General features: G+C 38.8%; 1 protein-coding gene across 1 annotated transcript in view; it reads left to right on the top strand.

The window, feature by feature from the left end:
- Positions 1 to 12,416, top strand: part of adgb (androglobin) — a 30,850-nt gene extending 18,434 nt beyond the window's left edge. The window contains exons 20-36 of the mRNA XM_056763762.1: positions 798 to 912; positions 1,068 to 1,211; positions 1,288 to 1,429; positions 1,538 to 1,660; positions 3,072 to 3,165; positions 3,456 to 3,587; positions 4,296 to 4,449; positions 4,542 to 4,729; positions 4,846 to 5,012; positions 5,530 to 5,639; positions 5,872 to 5,983; positions 10,097 to 10,254; positions 10,478 to 10,633; positions 10,721 to 10,781; positions 11,130 to 11,211; positions 11,631 to 11,814; positions 11,913 to 12,416. Coding sequence (XP_056619740.1) covers positions 798 to 912; positions 1,068 to 1,211; positions 1,288 to 1,429; positions 1,538 to 1,660; positions 3,072 to 3,165; positions 3,456 to 3,587; positions 4,296 to 4,449; positions 4,542 to 4,729; positions 4,846 to 5,012; positions 5,530 to 5,639; positions 5,872 to 5,983; positions 10,097 to 10,254; positions 10,478 to 10,633; positions 10,721 to 10,781; positions 11,130 to 11,211; positions 11,631 to 11,814; positions 11,913 to 12,101 — 2,311 coding nt within the window. The 3' untranslated portion in view covers positions 12,102 to 12,416. The remainder of the gene's footprint in view (positions 1 to 797; positions 913 to 1,067; positions 1,212 to 1,287; positions 1,430 to 1,537; positions 1,661 to 3,071; positions 3,166 to 3,455; positions 3,588 to 4,295; positions 4,450 to 4,541; positions 4,730 to 4,845; positions 5,013 to 5,529; positions 5,640 to 5,871; positions 5,984 to 10,096; positions 10,255 to 10,477; positions 10,634 to 10,720; positions 10,782 to 11,129; positions 11,212 to 11,630; positions 11,815 to 11,912) is intronic.
- The last annotated feature ends 941 nt before the right edge of the window (positions 12,417 to 13,357 follow it).

The following is a 13,357-nucleotide window of genomic DNA, read 5'->3' as shown; positions in this document are numbered from 1 at the left end:
CACATTAGCATCTGTATGACATTGTTTCACCGACATTTCACTTGTTGAGCTTCCATGATAATTAAAACGCACCTTTCGAAGAAAATGACTAGTGAAAATGCTGTCTGGATTGGAGTTTTTCATAAAATAATGTAATAATAAATTATAATTTTGTAAAGAATTTTTAAGGAACATTCTCCACTAGGGACTAGATGTGTGTGTGTGTGTGTGCGTGTGTGTGTGTGTGTGTGAACGTTTCAGTAAGACTTTAGAAATGACAAAAATAGAATGAAAAAAAGGCCAAATTGAAAAAGTGCAATAAGACCATTCAACATATTTCATCAAATACGTTAACACATAATCTTGGCTTTTATACCTCAACATTTGGCCTTTCTTTAGCTTCCTATTCTGTACTCCTTCCTCATTCTTTCTCTCTCTCTCCCTCTGGACCTCAAATCCTGTGAGCTTTTATTAGATTTTTATGGGTGAATTATGTAAAGCTAATAGGTCATTTCAGAGGCATTTAGCTCTTTATACCTGCTTTGTAAGCTTTCACTCAATAGATTAGATTTACTTTACTCACTTAGTCATGTGATGATCATGAGCAAGATGAATAAGTCTTAACTCCCATTATTACTGGCTGTAAGTCTGAGGACATGACCCTTGATATAAACAATACCAAGCTCATAAAAACGGATACACAGATCAGGTGGTTTATTTTAGAGTTGCCTAAATTACTATAACCCATTTTGTGATCTTATACTTCAGACCAATTAAAAGTAATGCAAACAGCGATCTCTCCCTTCATTGCTTTTCAGACGTCATGTTCTTCATATTCAAACAAGGTCTCCATTGGCCATCCATTTACATCTCTGCAGCATGTCTCCTTTCGTGTTTGGTGATGAGGAGACTGTTATGCCACACCTGGACAAGGTGACACACACACGCACAAAAACACACAACAGGCTGTTTACGTCATACTTTTCAGTTAAAGGGAAAAAAGTTAATTCTAATACGTGAATTGTTCACCTTATAAGTTAGTGTCGTACAGTTCTTCGATAGCATGTCTCTCTTCTGCCTGTTTCCAGGAGAGTCTGAGGTTCTGCGAGCAGGCTAAACTGACTCTGAATGCTTTGGGTCGAGTTGTCAGCTGTTTCTCAGATCCAGAAGAACTGCCATCAGCCGCCAAAGAGCTTGAGAAGACACATGGTGTAGGCATACAGCAACAAAGAGTGAGTTACACACAAACACACACACACGTTATTTTAAAGATAGGACAGCAGACTGTACATTGTTTTTGTGAGCCAGGTGTTCAATGAGGCTGTGTATCATATGTTCTGCTCTGCGCTGGGGCGGAAACTGACCTCCGAGGAACTCTCCGCGGTTCAGACTCTAACCGGAGACCCGTCACCACACGGCAGCAATGAAAAAGCTGCGGACACGGCATCAGGTGAACTTCTTTGAGATGTGAAGCTAATAGAGTTCCTGTATCTTACAATTCTCGTATCAATGACTCATTCACCGTATGGGTATGTATGTGATTGCTCATGCATTTAAGATGGCTATCCTGAGGGATGGAACGGCAGGCAGGCCACGGATCAGGAAATACAGGGGGCCACTGTTCTGCAAGCAGGATGGAAGGGGTACCTGGTCCGCAAAATCCTCACTGCAGCAAGACCTGGTAAAGTTGAGCTTTAGCAATTCTGCAGGACAGGCTCAGTGTGGGACTGAATTGAATGCTTCTAGATGGCCAAGAAACTTATTCTAACCCATTCTCGTATGGCCAGTTATATCTGACATCTGTTCTGTGTATTGTGAACAAACGAGAGAGAGAGAGAGAGAGAGAGTCTCTGCTGCAAGGCCCTAGAGCTCATATTTATCGATGAAGCTGCCAGTCACTTCAAGTAAGTATGACAGCGGAGAGAATAACACACCTCTCCGTCGCTCTCTCCATCTGGCTCCCAGCATCACTGCTTCCAGCCTGAGTGACAGAGGATGAGAGAGAAACACTTGTCAAAATTCAAAGAGCAATGAGCACGCTTTCCATTTTTACTTATGAATGAGCCGTAGCACCCCGATGGATACTGCAGTGTTTGTGAGACGTGTGCTTTGAACTTGAAATAGAAACAAAACTCACAAAATACATTTATTTGGGTTTAGAGGTGTGTGGCGTCTTTCTGTTTACCGCAAAACAAGTGATTAACTCTTTAAAAATATGGAATACGTTTGTTAGGATTAATTAGGTTGCTGCCAGTTCCAATCTGGCCATCCTATTACAAATTTCCTAGAGATGCCACTGGACACAGAGATAAACAGAAGCATACTAAAAGGTTATAGGGAAAGCGTGAGAGGAAGAATTAAAGAAACGAAGGAAGCAGATGATATTGACTAAGCCGGATAACGTGTTACTTTCAGGAAACTATAGCATGAACTCATTGAATCCGGGAAGTCAAAACACTCGAAGTCACTCGTAAGACTATTGCTCATCAAGCGCTTTTCACCTCAAACAACTCATTTATTGTGTGAAAATTACAGTCTGGATGCAGCATTCATACACGGATGAAGAGGACTCTTTTCAAATAGGATTTAAAAGATTTGCTGCTAAAACGTGGATTGGTTGCATATTTGTATTACAGTTATATTTTCAGAGAGAGTCTTTTTTTTCAATGCAAAGTGCAAGGTTCAAGGTGACATTGCATCCTCTCATCTGATATCATTATGCGGATTCTTCTAAAAGATTTGATAGTTCTGCCGTTTTGGTATTACACTTTCATTCATTCCATGAGCTTCAGGTTAAAGTCATAGTTCATCCAAAAATGAAAATTCTGCCATCATTAAGTCCGTTTCTTGTCATTTCAAACCTGTATGAGTTACTTTCTTTCGTAGGAACACGAAAGAAAATATTTTGAAGAATGTTGCAAACTAAACAACGCCGGTCCACATTGACTTGCATTGGTTTTGTCTACTGTACTATAGAAGTGAATGGGTGCGGCCGTTGTTCGGTTACCAACATTCTTCAAAATATTTTCTTGTTTTTAATTAAAACCGAGTTACTATTACACGCTCTTTGTATTGTTTGTGCATTCCTATAGGCACGAAGGAAAACCTAAGTGTCACAAAGACTCTGGAGGAGATGTGGGATTCTGTGGTGTCAGATTTGGAGAAACATGCCGTAGCTATGCTGAGGTAAATTGTTTCTATTAACAAATAATTTCTCCGTCATTATTTCCCTCCGTCGTTTCTCCATGTTGGTACCATCTGCTGTTTACGGCCTGTGTTTCAGTTGCTGGGTGGGTCTGTAGTGAGTGACCTCTGGCCTGGGGGGTGAATGTGGCATGTGTCTGGGCTCAGTGGGAGGGTGGCGGATTCTCTCTGGACTTGTAGCCTAACCTAGCCAACTCTGACAGTCTGAGTGTCATAGGTCGGTTTTTGTCTCTTTGAATCTTTATCCAACACTAAGTGTGTGTTTCTTATAGGCACATGGTTGCTAATGGTGAAGGAATAGCAGATCTGTACCCCTGCAGAGAAGATGAGTACAACAGAATAACATTTACTGATTTTTCAGTAGCTGTACCAGAGGTGACAAACTCCTGGATTTTGATCTTCAGGTCAGGAATACTCATCTTAAACATACGGAAAAACTATTTTTATTTAATTTATTTTTTATTATTTATATCAACAGTTATCATTTAATATCCCATCCCATCGAAGACCTTATGGTCAACCTAAAGTAATCAAGATTATTGTTCTAATTTACTGCAAGATAGATTCAAAATATATATTTATATGATATGATATTTATATGATATGCACTAAAATACTAACAAAAAGAGTAACACATTTTCATTGTGTATTTATTTAAAGGGACATTTCACCACAAAATGAAAATTTTGGTTTCAATTACTTGCCCTTGAACAGTTCCAAATCTATATACATATCTTTGTTCTGATAAACAGAGAGAAATATATTTGGAAGAATGCTTGTAACCAAACAGTTCTTGGCCACCATTGCCACAAATTTTCTTTATACATTTATTTCTGTTGAACACAAAACAAGATGTTGAAGAATGGAGGGAAGTAAACAGTTTTTTTTTACTTTTTTGACTACCATTGTCATTTTTTCTTCTATGGTAGTCAACGGTGGCCAAAAACTGTTTGGTTACAAGTATTCTTTTAAATATTCTTCTCTGTATTCATGAGAACAAAGAAATCTATACACATTTGCATCAAGTTGAATGTAATAGAATGATGATAGAATTTTTATTTTTGACTGAACTGTCGCTTTAAGACATTTTTATTTCATGTTCTCTCTTCCAGGGAGGTGTTTCACGTTCATAAGAACATGCTGCTTGTTCCTAAGATCTACTCCCCTCTTCCTCTATGTACTTTACATGTCATAAATAATGACACTTTAGAGGAAATACCCAGAGTCTTTAACCGAGTAGAGCCTCACCTGTATACCACAAACAAGGTATGCATGTTTTTAACTGCATTTGTATGCAAGCTCTAGAATTATTTTTTAATCGTAAGTCTATTGTACGCTTTTCGTTTCACATGCTGCAGAGCGGTTACACATTTGTAGCTGAGGCACATGCTGGCAACACAGCCCTGACTGGTGGAAAATGGCGCATGCGTCTCATTGGCTCCCGAGAACCCCTACCACAGCTGTCCAAGGAAACACCAAATAATAATTTCTCTGTTAAAGAGTTGAAAGGATACTACATCCCTAATAAAAAGAACATCATCTGCAGGTTAGCACTACCTTCAAATGTAAAGTAATATAGAGTAAGTCCTCTACACCCTAAAGCTTTTACAGTGGTTCATTCTGTATGATGTTCAAGACTGATTTAGTGTGTTTTTCCTTCAGACACGTGGTTAAAGTCTCCACTGATCACAACGCTACTGTACAGTTTCAGACCTCACAGTCAGATGTCTATATTAAACTCAGCATCCTAGACAATGAGAAAGAAGTCATAAGCAACCAGGGCAAAGGTCATGTCATCATCCCAATCTACTGCTTCTTAGCAAACAACGGTGCGTACACAAACACACACTTCTGTATAGACTCAGTGACCTCAAAAGTGTTTGGAAATCCAAGCCACGCTTGAACATGTATAGTATGCTATTGCATTATATAACAAAACAATTCAAGCAAATGCAAACATTGTTTTTTGTTTTATTTGTTTAGTTTTTAGGAATGTTATCTGTGAAAGGAAAATAAATGTTTGCTCACAAACTTAGAGTATAAACACGTGGAAACATGCCCGTTCACATATGCTCATCACACATGCTCTATCATAGAAACACAAACACATGGAAGCACACGCATTCCCATCATATCTCGAGTCGTACAAACTTACTAAGGTCTAGTTGGCACTCCTTTCTCTTTCTTCAGTTTAAGACTTCTTGTCCGCCCACTCCTTGCTTTGTCTTAACACATATTCACTTCATAAAGTCACTGTCTCAGTTACTTAGCTACAGCCTGACTCTGCCAGCCCTGCCAGTGTATTAATAGGGTGTTCATGTGTGTGTGTGTGTTTGCTGGTTCCAGGCGCTTCTGTGGCCCAGGCGGGGGCAAGACAGGATCAGGGCGGGCTTACAGCAGAAGGGATCGTGACAGAAGGAAAGGAAGGGAGTGACCAGCACCCTGCGGACACACTGGTACCTGTCACAACACACAGCTGCTGTCACTCATTGTGTATGTGTGTGCGTTCATGGGCCAGGATTAGTTCTCATGTTGGTCAAAATTTTGAACACCAGCATCCAAAACACAACACATATTCTGATGTTCTGTTTATTGTGTGTAAATGTGGATTTCTGGTTTCCTTTTGTTTCCATTTGTTTCTACAGTACGCCGAGCCACAGCTCTGACTTTTTGTTCTTGTGTCTTCAGTTTCATAAGTATTGTTTACAGGCGGAGGTGTTACGGAAGAGCTGGCCTTTAGATGAATCGCTTGCCTCCTTCATCCAGAATCTCAGAGATTTGGAGCGCAACGAAATGAGAGGTACAGCTAATCATAGATTTGAAGATCTTTTATAATTTGGGCTTCTTATGATTCATTCTGGATCCACTCAGGTCCGCAAGTTACAGAGCCCCTTTAGGGACATGGTGGTGGGAAAAATATGAGAGGGAAGATCATTTTTTAGCAGCTTTTGCGTTATCTCACAAAACTTCTGCGTTTGCCTGAAAACATTGGGTTCCCTTACAAAACCTTTTGCATAACTTTTGCGGTCTCTTCCGAAAAACATTCCGTCATTTCGGACAAACACATCTTGTTGTTCCGCTCCGTACATTAACAATGGAGCAGTTCATAGTAGATTCCTGGACCAAATAACTTGTACGCTAAACGTTGTTGTAACACAAATAACATTTAATTCTTTATATCTTTGCAAAAGAACGCAAACGTTTTGCGAGACCACGCAAAGCTTAAAAAAAATGTCTCTTCCCTCTCATATTTTTTACACCACCATCTCAATGGCTACTGTAGCAAGTTTATGAGTTTTTGAAATAAATATTTTCAGGCCTTCTGTTTATGACTGTGTTACCACTTAGCTACACATTGTTAGTTGTTATTTTGGTTTAGGATCTACATTCTTCAAAACATCACATACAAAAAGTCAACTGAGATTGTAAATTTACAACGATTGTTGGTGTAGTTGATTGGTTATGTAATTGGGCATTTTTGTTTGTTTGTTTGCTTTTGGAGAGAGTACACCAATTGTAGGAGTCAGGCTTGGAAGATATTAAAACTATCAAGCATTGATTGAATATACGAAGTCATTCCAAATTGGGTTTTCAGCAGCAATAGCATAAACAAACGTTATGTGGCCCAAACTTAACTTCAATAACTATCAATAACTGTTGAGTAGTTCTAATTTCATTTAATACAATTAATATACATATAAATTAATATACATATAAATTAAATATCATTATAAAACACATAGATCGGAAGTTAATTTTAGGCCAGGCGTGCTCGTCCGATGAAACTTCTATACAGCACATTTAAAGGGCTCATCATACTACATTCGATATTGGAAAACGACCGTCAAAATCACCCTCGAGCCACCATTGGTCCTACGCCAGTACATAATAGGTGGGTGTGTTATGTAGCGCTACGCGGTCTGTGGGAAATAACGCATCATTTAATTTAGCTGAGGTCAGGTCAGATAAGGTCTACATTAAAAAAAAAACGATAACATTTGAGCTGCATGAATACTTTTGAATGTCGCGTTGCAGAAATGGTACAGATGTACCCACACCCCTTCGATCACTCTCGCCACGTGCGCTGAGGCTATTTGCATACGTCATTTATATTTTATAAATATATGTTAATATTATTTTTGATCATTATTTTATTGTATAATAATTGTACTATATATATACAATTTGTGGAATTTTGTTATATGTTCATTTTATTAAAGAAACAATTAGGTCTTGTAGTTTGGTTGCATTTACAGAAACCGTATGGGACATTGACATCTAGCGGTTGAGCTTAGTATCTTATTCTAAATTCAAAATATTGGAGAGACAAGTTTAGCCAACGGTTCTCGGTTTCTCTTGTTATCAGAAATAATCTACAGGCATGTAGGTTTGTGAATGTGTACTGAAAGTTAAGGGCAGTCCACGCATCCGCAGTAACGTTTGTTTATGTTGTCACATTGAAATCGTCTATAGTTTCAATGAAGTTTCAACTCCAGTTTTTATTTTAATCTCTGCTATTTGAATCCATGCTCATGTTTCCTCATTGTGTCTGAAGGGCACCGAAAGGGCTGTAAAGCATCCCACCTGCGCTTCTTTCATTATTTGAGAGCTGGCCGTCACGGGCATAATGGAAGCCTGCTGAATTCATCTGCTTGTGGTAAATAGGAAAATGTGATTTTCTTTGGCCTTGGACCGATGACATAAGGTCATTTGCTGTGGGTCAGCTCAGTGGACAAGCTGTGAATAACCTTGATCTTGCAGAGAAAAATGAGTAAACAGCAAGCTCATAGAAATGGAAATGTGAAGGATAGAGATGGATAGAGGAAAGGGAGATGAAGAGAGAGAAAGCGAGTCTATTGGTTGTGTGTGTGTTTTGATCGGGTCGTGTTGATGTGGAAGAGCTACTTTGCATGATGGCCTGTGTCCAGTATTCACATTAAGATTCTTTTGTAATCCCGATCCTCTGAAAATAATTGTATTCCTTATTAATTCGTACGACGCATCATAAAACGTGGCACTCTCATACATATTTGCTATCAAACAAGTTAACATTTAGCACATTTTGTTGCGGTTGAAGTGGGAATGTATTATGCACTGGGAAGTCTTCTCATTTATAATGAGCTTTAGGGGCCTGTGAATGTTGCATCTATTATTTAAATGTGCAGGGTTGCAGGGAAAGTTGGGTTAAAGGGAAAGTTCAACCCCCAAAAAATACTTTCATCATTTACTCACCCTCATGTCACTCCAAAGCTGTATGACTTTTATATCTTCTGCAGAACACAAGAGAAGATATTTAGAAGAATGTTGGTAACCAAACAACACTGGCCCCCTCGGACTCCCAATGTATGAACACAAAACCAGAGAGACATTTCTCAAAATATCTTCTATGCAAGTTTTGAGTGAATTATCACATTAAACTCATAATACGTAAGTGGTAACCTGTCAGCGTATTGTATGTACGTACTGTATATATCCACGTGGGATCTCTATTCTAGAAATCTACATTGAGAAGCATGTGCGTCACGCCTCTCGTTTCATTTCCAGATAAGCCTTTGAAAATGGGTCAATGGGAAGTCAAATGAAGTTGGCTCTTGGCCTCTGTTGCCCTGGGAAATATTTCTGGAAGGAAAAGAATTGAATTAACCCAGTTGAGTGGCTCCCGGTGGAGCAGGAGCCACCCTGAGAACAGTAACCATACACCGATCAATAAACACACATGGGAACCCAGACCAGCGCACTGAACTCTGCTGAAGGCCCGTCAGCCTACTGCATGGAAGCCTTATGGGTTTCCAACCCAAACGACCTCCATCCTCAATGCTCACTGCTCACAATATGTGTAGATGGTCTTGTCCAGGATTTGCAAATGTCCTACAAATGATTCTGGGGTTTAGAAGTATGTCCACACACTAACATAGTTTTGATTTGTAGGACGAGCCATTGCACACTATTGTATTCACTTTCTGAATACAACAAGACATTTAATTAATTTGTAGTTATAAGTAAAATACAACAAAGGTGCATTTAAACTCAAACTGATGAATGCTCTTAATGGTTGAAGTCCATTATGCATACATAATGATCACATATCGCAGTTATTTAAAGAATAATTGACTATGCATATAGCAATAGATAATCCGTATTTGGACATATCTGAAATGGCTTTCTGGTATATTGATTCAGTGTCATACTGTGAGTGGAGATAAATAGATTGAAGTTGATATGTATCTGACCTGTCACAGAGCAGGCTGGACTTCAGATTAAATCAGTGATTAGGGGGCTGTGATGATGTTCTTATGGATCCTCTATGTGCCCTAAGTAAACTGTACAGAAGGATGCGGCATTATAGAAAGTAAGAGGAAGGTAAATGAGATTAAGGGTTTTATGAACTCGTTTTTTTTTGATAGCGCAATACTGCCATCTAGCAGGGTATACATCTAGACATGCAGTTCCAACAGCAACAAAAACCTTGATGTGAAACACTTGAAAACATGTCATTTCGGGACCACTAGCCACTAAACCCATTTGCAAAATGATTGTTTTTAACATTTTGAACGCAAAAGTGGATATTTTGAATAGTCTCAGCATCCATACAATGGGGACCAACGTTTGTTACCAAAATGTCTTTTGTGTTCTAGAAGAAATGAAGTCATACATGTATAGATTGACATGAGGGTGAATAAGTGATAATTTTGTATTTATTTATTATCTCATTAGCTTCCCATCTCTGAAGTTCCCATCTCTCACAACATAAATAAACTACTTAAAACCTGTTCTGGCTTTTGTTTAAACAAGTAACTTTGTATTAGCACCTATTGTATTATGGCTCCTTTATGACATATCGCCCTGAACTCTCTGTAACTCGCTTTCGATAAAAGTGTAATTTCCCTTTTGTCTCTGTCTTTGACATTGGCAGTGTTTGGAGATATTTTGGAAGGCACGTCTGCCTCTGTTGGTACAGAACAACAAAACAGAGACAGCCAGAAATCTGCTCCTAAATCAACACACAAGGCCAAGGAACGAGAGAAGGACAAAGATAAACTTACATCCAAGTCAAGCTTCACCATGGGCCAAGTCAGTGTGTGTGTGTGTGTGTGTGTGTGTTAAAACCCAGTTTATATTTAAAGCAATCATCTGCAGTCTATATAAAAAGACTTTTAATTTCTTGAATTTTTTACATTTTCAGACATGGTTTCAGATGCTACACAAACCTCTTAACACCTTATATACATCCACAATATAACACAATAACAGCTTTAAAGCTACTGTAAATACCTGCATGTATGTGTGTTTGCAGAGTTTGGACACGACTAAGCCCTACTGGACCCTGCGTGTCGTGAGTGATCAAAGTGAGGCCGGAAATATAGAAGTAAAGAAAGACACGGAGAGACTTGAGGAGATTAGAGCGATGAAACTGGCCTGGGAAAGCGCTGAACCTGGTAGAGCAGCAAAGGTATCACAGCATGATCCACTGCAAAGGTACATGTTCTCCACATGTGCACAAGCTCTTATCTGCACCTGATTTTGATTTGTCCTGAAGGCTCATCAGACCCGTCTGCGCTATCTCAAAGACGTGGAGGAACCGACCACAGCTGAGACAGGTTACACACAAACATACATACTGTACATACACTCAGGGGGGTTGACCAAATAGATGCTCTGCTTTTATGCAAAAAAAAACCATCTTATTTGCTAATCACCTGCAATCCAGTGTAAATCAGTGTTAAATGCGTTAAATAGTAAAGTGCTGTGAAGGTTTAAATGACCACAAATGGCTTCTTTGTATGTAAATTAAGCTTGTAATGGATTGTGTTTTTAGGCTTTCAGGTACAAAGTGGCAAAAAAATGGGTTTTTATGGGAATTCTCATGATTTTATTTTCATACAGGGGTATTGGGTATGTTTATTAAAAGGCATGAGTGTATGAATGGTTGGTCTCTGTTTGTGTAGGCACACCTCAGTCCCAACAGAGTGGTGAGATAAGTGCTCTTAAACAGAACAGAATCGACATTGATTATACACCATTTATCAGGTATATCACACACATCTGTCTCCCACGCATATCAATAAACGACATGCCAAAACCAATTATAATGTAATATAATGTTTTATTCTTTCTCACATGCAATGCATATTGCACATTTTGCCAGTTCAGACTGTTGTATATCATGATGTATCTATTATGAATCTCAATATTCACGTCCACATGTGTATTTATGCACATACATAATATACTTTACATTTAAATACTGTTTTTGTACTTTCTAAGTTTTATTTTTTTCCACATTTCTTTTTATTCTAATATAAAAATAATTCTGTATTCTTTGTATATAATTATTTACTGCTCACTATGGACAGAATGTGGTACAGAGCATTTCACTTAATATCATAATGTGTTACAGTATGTATGTGACAAATAAATACTTGAAACTCAATGTTTCACTCATGCAGGAAGTCTTTGCCTCAGCCTCGTCTAAAAGATGAAGTGCTTGAGGAAGAACAGAGAAGGGAACGTTCTGAGAGGTTCCAAAGCTTCCGCCTGATCTGGGACAACATACTGGAACAACGTAAACAGGAAAAAACTGCACGAAGGGATATGATGAAACGTCAGCTGGAGACTTACATTGGTTTTCAGGTTTGTGATGCGTTTATACTGTTATTGCACTGGGTTTACTGACTTTTAATTATTTGAGCAATGATTTTGTTTTTAATTCTGTTGAGTTTGTGCTATAGGACGCTATGGATGAATATCGCCAAAAGATGCTTCAGACTCGTGATGCGTACCGTTCCCGTGTCTTGGAGGAGCAGTCTCATAAGAAGAAAGAAGAGGTGTCCGTGGAGATAGCCAAACAGGTGGAGCTGGAGAAGAATCCCCCACAAATCCAGCCAGGTGCACTTAAGAGTGGAGGCAAAAGGAAGTGAGCCAATCGGTCAAAACTTTACAACACCGAACTTTTCAGTTTTGAACAATTCAATTAAAATGTTATCATCTTTCCAGTAGAACGATAAATTGGTTTATAATGGTTTCATTGTCAACCGGGGTGACACAAAGGAGACGCTGATTGTTTATGCACTTTTCATTTTCAACCAAAAAAGTAACAGATTGCATCTTTACAGTTAAAAATGAAAAGTGTTATTAATTTTCTAGCAGAATGCAGTCTGCTATTTGATGTTCTGTCGTAATAGAAAATCTGTCTGTGTGAGCATTAATGCTTAATAAAACGTGAGTCCTATTTCTTAACTTGCCAGACATCATGTCATTAAATTGTGTATAAACAATAAGACTGATCTTTATATTATTTTATTTACATCATCAAACTATACTGGATTGTGTCAGAATGTTTAATGCAGTTACATTGCAGCTATCCATCCGGAGTGAATGACCTCAGTTGGTTGCAGGAGGTCTGTCCTCTGTCCTGTCAGACATCCTTTTTTTTCAAGTATACTCTCTGTGATTTTTGGAAGGCCTGCTCCAGGATATATTCTTCCATCTCAGTGGACAGTTAGCGCATTACTCACATCCGCTCTGAAGATGCCTCGGCTCATAAGGATAATTAAGGTTAAATCTCTCTCTCTGTCCTTGTTTTCTCTGCCCAGCTATTTTCTCGTCCCTAAAGCATAGAAAAACAGAAAAAGGTTGGGTGTTTGGGTCTCAATGTGTTGGGACAGGAAGGCGTGTGTGCATGTGTTTCCAGACTCTTCGGTCTGGGGTCTGTCACTTCACATTCGACTAAAGCCACCTTCATAACCTCAGAAATCATATGAGGGAGCTAAATCATAAGCCATGGTGAGAACTTACACACATACACGCAGAAAATATCTTTTCCCTTTGCATCGCAGCACATTCAGATCAGTATGAGGTATGAGGCTTGTGTAAAGCACAGGATTTAATTCTAGTTATCCATGAGTGCCACACACCCACACTGAACTATGAAAGAGCCATTAATGACTCATATTAGGCCTCACGGGCCATCAAGAGAGCCCCATGAGTACTGGTTGTAGTGTTCTGCAGTGACATTATGCTATACATTTGAAAGGCCTCACTTATTTACATTTATCACAGTGTGCCCATAGTAATAGGGACAAATGTTATTTTTATCTTGTGCATCAGATGTTTCTTTATTTTAACATAAACGGAATGATGTTCAGTGAAAGAGATCCAGAGTTTTACAGAAAAC

Source organism: Triplophysa dalaica, chromosome 13, assembly GCF_015846415.1.
Source record: "Triplophysa dalaica isolate WHDGS20190420 chromosome 13, ASM1584641v1, whole genome shotgun sequence".
Classification (NCBI taxonomy): domain Eukaryota; kingdom Metazoa; phylum Chordata; class Actinopteri; order Cypriniformes; family Nemacheilidae; genus Triplophysa; species Triplophysa dalaica.
This window is presented reverse-complemented; position numbering and strand designations above follow the sequence as displayed.